General features: G+C 33.6%; 1 protein-coding gene across 1 annotated transcript in view; it reads left to right on the top strand.

Annotated features, from left to right (window-relative positions):
* The window catches only part of SNX4 (sorting nexin 4), a 108,839-nt gene that overhangs the window by 77,646 nt on the left and 21,600 nt on the right, over positions 1-9,593 (top strand). The window contains exons 7-8 of the mRNA XM_012639651.1: positions 2,967-3,028; positions 8,135-8,200. Coding sequence (XP_012495105.1) covers positions 2,967-3,028; positions 8,135-8,200 — 128 coding nt within the window. The remainder of the gene's footprint in view (positions 1-2,966; positions 3,029-8,134; positions 8,201-9,593) is intronic.

Below are 9,593 nucleotides of genomic sequence, written 5' to 3'. Positions count from 1 at the left end.
GGCCCAAATTATGATCTTTGAGATACATTTAGCAGTTCATTTGTAGTCACTTTTGGTTTTTACTTTTTTTCTTTTCTTTTTAGAAAACCATTTGATAAAGATGTGGTCACTTTTACAAGATGATAGTATCGAGTGTTTGCGAAATGTTTAGTGGTGGTGGCAGTGTAAAGTATTACATATAGCTCCTTTGGAAACCATTTTGCAGAAAGTATCAGGAGTCTTGAATCTCATAATCTTTGACTCCTTGGGAAAATTAAGAAAAAAAAGTTGTGTGTGTCCAAATTTTTAAAATGACATCATCTCATAGCATGTCATAGAACTCTGTCCCTGTCAGCATTTAATCTTCTACTGCTTCAGTGAGGATAGAAAAGGCATTCTTAGTTCCATATGATTCGGAGCTGGGAGAGATAATTGGGTGAGGCTACCACAGTTCTTCTATTTTCATAGAATTTGCTAGGTGTCAATCCTCCCCTGTCAATTGTCTGATGATGAATTTTCAAAAAGAAAGACTTGTCAATGGAAATGAAATTGATTAGCAGTCTGAACTAAACATTAGGTATAGCCCCTTTTCCCTGGCACCAATATTGTTGATTACCAACAACCATTAATCAGTCTTGTCTCAGGTTTTAATCATTCATGCTTTATTTCTCTGACATCTTTTCCTTTCCTTTTCTTTAGAAATGATAATTTTTTATTTATAATTTATAGTTTTTCTTAGCTTCATCATCTTTCTCACAGCCTGATAATCTAGATACATTCACTTCGTGTTTTAGTTTAAGTTGGTTGGAACAGTTTATTTCCATCTGTGAAGAGTTCATACCAGAAACATTGTTGGTCCAGTAGTAACTGCTGAGTGTCTCTTCGTTGCCTACTTCATGAGTAGAGTATCTACACCTATGCAGTTGCTCACCTCTTTGGTGTGTGATGACCTTGCTTCTTTTGGTTATACCCAGTGGACCAATATATTTTCCGGAGCTCTAATTGCTATGGTAGAAGCTCTTCCCTTTCTTATCAGCTGCCAGGAGTGATATACTTTAAAGAAACAAACTTTTTAACATCTGGGATTCACAAAATTTTTCTTTGAATGTGTTAGATCTGCATTGTGTACTCACATTGCTTCTGGTTTCTGTTGTTAAGTGATTATTTAACAAGTTCTCTTTCTCTCTCCCATGATTATAGGAAGGAAGTTTGATATCTAAAAGTACTGGGATCTAGAAAAGTTAGTGGTCTAGAACGATATTTTCTATCATATATTCTTTGGAATGCTAGCCCTGTAAGATATTCCCTACTGCAAACTGTATCTTTCCCTTGAACACTCATGAATCATATGCGGTGTAAAAGGTCAAAAAAGTCCTGTAGAGAGCTGGGCATGGTTATGTGTACCTGTAGTCCCAGATACTCAGGAGGCTGAGGCGGGAGGATTGCTTGAGCCTAGGAGTCTGAGGCCAGGCTGAACAACATAGCAAGACCCCCATCTCAAAAAGTCTACAGAAAAAAAGCCTATTAAACTTTATTATAATACCTCAGTGTTTTCCAAACTAACTTGATGATGGAACCACTTAAAATTTAACACTCTATAGAATGCTCAAAAAATAATTGAGAAATGACATCCTAGAGAAATTAGTTTAGAGGTCTGGGGATAACCCTGAAGAATTTCAAGCAGAAATAGGGCTATGAGCTTTGTCCTGAAAGCTGAGTCCAGTGCAGGGTCCAGCAAACTTTTTCTGAAGGCTAGATAGTAAATGTTCCAGCTTTGTTGCCTCTGTGGTCCCTGTCACATCTATTCAGCTCTGCTGTGACGGATAGACAATACTAACATGAATGAGCGTGACAGTGCTCCAGTAAGACTTTATTTACAAAAACAAGCAGCAGGCCTGTAGTGTACTGACCCCTTGTCTAGTGGGTGTGTGTTCCCTCAGAGCAGGCCAACATTTTAGATGTTGGAAAACATTTTATGATCCTCTTTAGACCTGTTGCAGGTATTTACAGAGATCATTCCTTCACTTTAAGCTGAAGTCTTGAAAGGGTTAAGATTCATTGTAGGGTTAATGCCTAATTCCTCAAGTTACTCATGTTTGAGGAATCAGGGAGGTAATTTATCTTCAGAGCTTACATTTAGAAACTGTGTACCAGAAATTTTTTTTAGGGTTTTATGTGGGGTTAGCTTCCAGTTCATATCCATAACACTTTGGGAGAAAGTAAAGCAAATTAATTACCATATGTGGTATTTTGTTGTAACTTTTGTAAAATTTGTGTGAATGGCTTGGCAGTACACATTTCATCTCAGTGATCTAAATGGTAATTCTGTTATTAAATATTTAAAATGTTGGTTAGAAAGAGTTATCTCTTGACAAGTAGCATAGAAGTATATTGCATATATGCAACATTTAAATGTAAAACTATATATTAATAGAATTGAAAATGCTTGTATTCCTTTCCTTTGTAAATTCTGATTTGGGGAATTTACGTAAGGAATCAGTCTGAAGGAAGAAGCCTTACTTTTAGATATGCTTATTACATTATAATACTAAAAAATTAGGAGTAACTAAATATCCAATAAAGTTATTCAACAAGGAATGCTTGTGTATTTTATACATTACTCAGTGGAATTTTGTGCAACTATTTTAAACGGTATTTATTAAAGGTAATTTTAATCTGCTAGATAAACATCCCCTTGCTATAGGAAATTTTAAAACAGTAATTAAAAACTATGCATAAAAAGACATATGGAAGCATAAGGTACAAGAAATACGATAAGAGTACTAATTTTGTTTTTTTTGGGAGGGATGGGGTTTTTGGAGATTAATTTTTTTCTTTTACGTATTTTCCAAGTTTATTGTACTAAGCATTTTTGTGTTGTTTTGTTTATCTTGTTTCTTTGTTTTTTTGATGGGGATGGAAATTTTTTAAAGTAATCTGTGTATAATTTTGACCTAATAGCAATTTCTGTTAAATGTTTATTTCAGAGAGTAGCAGATAGACTCTATGGTGTATATAAAGTGCATGGGAATTATGGGCGAGTTTTCAGGTAAGCATTATACAAACTTTTAAAATAAGTAACAGTTAGCTCTAATTAGCTCTTTGCCTAGCAGTAATTCTTGGAAATCTGTGAGTCTGGAGAGAAGACTGTTTTTTTAAATGATGTTCCATAGTAGTGGTTTTCCCGCTTTCAGGTATCTGCTTTTCATTTTAAAGCCTTCCTTTAAATAAAAAACAGTGAGGAAATTCCATATATTGAGCAGATAAAATGAAACTACTCTGATTGAAGCAGAATGCCTAAGAAGATTCCATTGGAAATTATTCTTATAGAATTAGTGATTTTCTCTTTCTCTTATTTCTTTTTGTTGTTTTATAATTTATAAAGACTTTCACGAAATGAGTTTTTTCAGTCTTGGGATAATTTTAATGATAATTAGAATATTTGTGTATATAACTTGCATATTTTAATTATTTTTAAATAATTTTCTTTTGTGAATTTCCATGTGTTCATTATTTTGGTTGTGATGTTTTTAAAAGTTATTATCCAGATCTTTTTATAAGAAAAATGTCCTTGCAAATGTTCCATTATAAGTTTTTTGATTGAATTAATTTAGAAATATCGTTCATTTTACATTTTTGAAAAGTTAATACATTCAAATAGAACAAAATTCAAAAGGAACAAAAACTATACAATGAAAAGTCTCCTTGCCCCTGTCGGCCAACCACCCAAGTCTCCTGCTCTAAGACAACTAATATCATTTTCTTAGTTTCTAGTATATCTTTCTAGTGAAATATAGTACTATAAACATAATATATTAGTATACAAACAAATGCATTTTTCCATTTTTTTAACACAAAAAAGAGCATGTTGTATGCATTGCTTTGTTCATTTGCTTTAGCTTCCTTTTTTCACTTAAAGAACTGCTCTCCAAGATACACTGTTATCAGTAAATATAATAACTGTATTGGGCTTTATTGAACAGAAGTATCATAATTTATTTAACCAATGTCGGTAATTATTTCCAATCTTTTGTAATTGCATGCAATGCTGCAATATATATTCGCATCATTTCACACATATATGAGTATATGTGTAGGATAAAATTCTAGAAGTGGAATTACCGAGTCCAAGGATAGTTACAGTTATAGTTTCGATAGATAGAAGCTATATTACCCTGTGCTGAAGATGTTAAATTCCCACCAGCAAAGTGTTAGTACCTGTTTCCTCACACCCTTGCCCAAACACTGTGTTAGCAAACTTACCTTTACCGGTCATATGATGAAGAGTGGTTTCTCATTGTACAGATGGTCCCAGATTTATGATGGTTCCACTTAGGATGGGTTTATTGGGAATGCGATCCCATCATAAGTCAGGGAGCACCTGTAGTTGTAATTTATATTTCTCTAATTATGAATAAAGTCAGACATTTTCTTATGATTAATAACCATTTTTTCCCCTATCTCATGAGTTCTCTGTATGTATCTTTTTGCCTTTTTATCTGTAGGGCTGATTGCTTGTTTCTTACTGATTTGCAGGAATTCTTTATCTTTTAGTAAGATTAGGTCTTTGTGAAATGAATTGCAAACTTTTTTTTGGTTTGCATGTGTCTTTTGACTTTTCTTATGGTGGCTTTGACATATAGAATATTCTGTTTATTAAATTCAATTACATATAAATGATTAATTTTTTTCCTTTTAGTAATAATAGTCTGTGATTTTTGTATGTATCTTAGTAAGGCCTTCCCCACCTTGGATTATAAAAAAATTTTCTCATTTCTTATACATGGTTGTGGTTTTATATATCCCCTTCATACATTATTGATTCATCTGGAATTCATTTGAATGTAAAATGTCAAGTATGGACCCAAATTTATTAAATTCATTTGTAGAGTAATAGGTTATGCATATGTCTTTGGTTGATCAATACATTAAAATTAAATGCAGGTTGGGACAGATCAGGATTATATGACATTTTTTAATGAAGAGAAGCTTATCGATATTGTAGAAATGTAAAGTCATTGCTAGGATGAGGAATATATGAAAATATATGGCCAAACATAAAGGAATAGTATAATGGGAAGAAAGACAAATAATATTCAACTCTTTGAAGTCTACCACATGCTGTTTGACTTACAGTTAATTGCTTTTGGATTTATGCATATGAGTCAGTCCTGATTTTTAGAATATTACCCAAACTGGAGCCCCAATTAAGCTTGGGAGCATTGCTCATTTAAAAATTAACATAAATCATTATCCCATAGGAGACATGGGGGGAAATTAGTGTAAATCAAACACTGTCAAATGTAGCACATTAATTATAATCGGCAAATGAAATTCTATTCATTTAAGAGGCACATAGACAAAAAGTCAATTGGTTGAATCAAATTTTAAAGAAACTTATTTGTGTTAATGTCACATGATAAATATTGTACAGATTTGTCTTTTTGCCAACTCAATAAATTAATAGAAAACTGCTTTACATCTAAAACATTTCACAAAAAGTGAATCAGGGAGACCAGAGATGGTTGAGGTCATTTAATCAAGATCTGAACCAGAGCAATTGCCAGTGAAGACTATTAATGAGGCATAAATGGTAAGACTTACCAATGGATTCTTTCAGTCATTCAGCACACAGTTTCTGAGCTCCTGCTACTATGTAGGTGCTAAGAATACCAAGAATTTTTTTTTTTTTTTTTTAAGTCAGGGTCTCTATTGCCTGGGATAGAGTGCAATAACATCATCATACCTCATTGCAACCTCAAATTCCTGGGCTCAGGCAATCATCCTGGCTCCCAAGTAGCTAGGACTATAGGCACATGCTACCACACCTGGTTAATTTTTCTATTTTTTATAGAGTCAAGGTCTTGCTATGTTGCTCAGGCTGGTCTCAAACTCCTGGCCTCAAGTGATCCTCCTGCCTCAGCCTCCCAAAGTGCTAGGATTATAGGCGTGAGCCACTGCGCCCAGCCTAAGAATACCAAGATTTAATTTGAGGGTAGCTGAGTTACTAGGAGGATTGTGATAGAGATTGTAGGTGAAATAGCAGGTTTGAGGGATGAGTTAAAGGGTTCTGTTGTGGATAGATTGCATTTGAATTAAAGATTTCTATTAAGCAATTGGAAATTTGGATCAGGAATTTAAGAAGCTAGTAAGAATATGAGTTGTCTTATGTTGACCTTGAGATGGTAGCACATAATAAAATGCTCAAAAATTAGATGAATGAAGTACCTGTGGGTCGTATTATCTATTAATTATATTAACATGATCTACAGTTATATTAACTGTGTTCACTACATCACACATTTGGCTAGTTATGTTGTAATCTGCCACAACACCTGGATTTTATTTCCCATGTGAAGAACTGGGCTTTAGATGTGCTGAATTTGAAATGAGAGAGGTGCATAAAAGCAGAATTGTCTTGTAGGTACAGAAATGTGGATTTAGAGCTAGAGATGCTAAAAAGCCATTTTGTAAACAGCAAAGCACTAAAAAAAGGTTAACTGTTGCTACTACTTTGAGAGTAAACATATAATGAAAGAAAATTATTGGAAGGAGCCTTACCTATTTTGTATTTTAATCATAACTATACAGGTATATAGGTGATTTATATGTTTGTTTTGCTTACTTGACATTAGAAACCACGTGAGGTTTTTTTTTCTTCTAGTACTATAAGCATATGATCTATTTCAAGAACAGTTTATAAAAATCACATATTAAGGCCGAACGCAGGAGGATTGCTTGAGCTTGGGAGTTCGAGACCAGCCTGAGCAAGAGCAAGACCCCATCTCTACTAAATATAGAAAAATTAGCCTGGTGTGGTGGCATGTACCTGTAGTCCCAGCTACTGGGGAGGCTGAAGCAGGAAGGATCGCTTGAACCCAGAAGTTTGAGGTTGCTGTCAGGTAGGCTGATGCCACGGCACTCTACCTGGGGCGACAGAGAGACACTATATCCAAAACAAAAAAAAAACAAAAAAAAATCACACATTAAGAGAATATTACTACTGTTTTAAATTTTTTTCTCTTATGATATATTCCAGTTGAAGATAGAAAAATTGGCAATGACCTGTATGGCCAGGAAAATGGTTAAAAAGATTATGAGTTGCCATATAAAATGATATTTAGAACAAATTATTTTAATAATATGGGAAAATACTGTTTAAAAAAAATCATGATACAAAATGGCATATATCATATGATCTCAGCTGCAATTGAGCAAATAAAAGACTAGAAGGAGATACACCAAATTATGTCATGTCTTGGTATTTGGAATTATGGATTTATTTTCTCAATTCACTATAATAAGCATATGTAATTTCCACCAAAAATTTTTTATGGGAAACATTTCACAGAAATGACAACAAAATGATCTGTATTTCTAGTAGGCTTTCTCATGCAACATGCAATTATTAAAGTTTTAATGGCACCTGTACTGTTTTTCTACAATTGTTTTTTTCTGTTAGCTGTTAGAACAACAGCATGTAATCAGCTGTGTTCATCAGAATCATCTATAGAGTATTTAAAAATATACATGCCTTAGCTCTATCCCCACAGATTCTAAGTAGATCAAGAGTAGGGCTAGCTTCCATATTTTTTTAAAAAGCTCTTCACTTGATTTAAATAGGCATCCTAACTGAGAATGCTATCTGTAAACAGAATCTGTTTTGTATGATACTTACCTTACACTTAGCAACAACAGGTATCAGCTTTACTTACATTTAGTTTTTGAACTTAAGGGGAAAACAGCAAATTTGAATCACAGAAAATAAATCCAAATGTGAATACATTATTTAAAAGCTAGCTAGAAAAGAATCCTGAGAAGAGTCCCTTTAATAATATTCCAAGCCAGACACTGTGGCTCACACCTGGGAAGCTGAGGCAGGAGGATCATTGAGGCCAGGAGTTCGAGACCAGCCTGGGCAACATAGCAAGACCCTGCCTCTACGGAAAAAACAAACAAACAAACCCAGCTAGGGTGGTTGCTAAGGCAAGGAGGGTTGCTTCGCTTGAGCCTGGGAGTTAAAGGCTGCAATGAGCTATGAACGTGCCACTGCACTCCAGCCTGTGTGACAGAGTGAGACCCTATTTCTAAAAATAATAATAATATTTCATAGCTCTAATTCATAATGCTTTTAGTTTTGTCTTTTTCTTCCTAGTGAATGGAGTGCCATAGAAAAAGAAATGGGTGATGGACTGCAGAGTGCTGGTCATCATATGGATGTGTAAGTACCTAGAGAACTTAATGTGAAGCCTCAGGTGAAGTCCCATGGTAAAGTGTTAGTGACTCTTCTGTTCTTCTGTTTTTATCAAGTTTACTGGCATTTGTATTATGTTTTGTGTGTACAGATCTGACTTAAATTTATATTAGGAATGCAAAGTTAGTTTAACATTTGAAAATCAGTCTAATTCATATATTAACAGAATAAAGGTAAAAACCTGTATGTTCATTTCATGTAGAAAAAGCATTTGATGAATTTTAGCACACATTTTTAGTAAAAATTGTCATCAAACTAGGAACAAAAGAGAATTTTCCCAGCCTAAAATTTACAGCTAATATTGTACTTAATAGTGAAATATTAATGCTTTCTCCTAAGGTCAAGAACAAGACAAGTTTGCTCTTACCACTTCTAGTAGACATTGTACTGGAGTCCCTACTCAGTGCAGTAAGGCAAGAAAATTAAATAAGAGGCATAAATATTAGAAAGGAAGAAGCAAAACTATCTTTATCTGCAGTTGACAAGATCTTTTACATAAAAAATCATAAGGAATCAACCAAAAATATTGTAGAACAATTGAATTTAATGAGAAGTTAAAAAAGATGTAAATAAGTGGAGAGATAAACTATGTTCGTGGATTGGAACACTTGATATTATTAAGATGTTCATTCTCCCCAAATTGCAGTCCCACTCAAAAGTCTACTGACTTTTTAATGGAAATTGATAAGCTGATTTTAAATGTATATGGAAATTCAAAGGATCTTGACAATCTTGACAAAGAACAAAGCTGGAATATATTACCTGCTTTCAAGATTTACTGTAAAGCTATAGTTATAAAGATAGTGAGGGGTATTAGCGTAAAGATCAATGGAACAGAATAGTGTTCAGAAATAGACCTACACTTCTGTAGTCCAATTTTAACAAATGGTGCTGGAATAACTGGATATCTGTGTGGGTAAAAAAATGAACTTTGAGCCATATCTCACACTTTATATAAAAACTAATTCAATTTGGATCATATACATAATTGTAAAAGCTGAAATTAATAGCTTTCAGTAAAAAACATAGGAAAACATTGCTGCAACCTTGGGATAAGCAAAGATTTTTTTAAAGAGGACATGAAAAGAAAAATTTTTTTAAATGGTAAATTGGTCTTTAGCAAAATAAAAAATCTTTTTTTCTCAAAAGAGATACCATTGGGTGAGGGAAGAATGGGAAATTAATGTTAAATGGGGTACAGAGTTTCAGTTGGAGAAAATGAAAAAATTCTGGAGATGGATGGTGGTAATGGTTGTACAACAAAAGGTAAATTTTATATTATGTATATTTTATTATTAACGAAAAAGACACCATTAAGATAATGAAGAGGCAAGCCACAGACTGGAAGCAAACATTTCTA

Source organism: Propithecus coquereli, unplaced genomic scaffold (assembly GCF_000956105.1).
Source record: "Propithecus coquereli isolate 6110/MARCELLA unplaced genomic scaffold, Pcoq_1.0 Scaffold10, whole genome shotgun sequence".
In the NCBI taxonomy this organism is placed as follows: domain Eukaryota; kingdom Metazoa; phylum Chordata; class Mammalia; order Primates; family Indriidae; genus Propithecus; species Propithecus coquereli.
The sequence above is the reverse complement of the archived record's forward strand: the minus strand, read 5'-3'. Positions and strand labels throughout refer to the sequence as shown.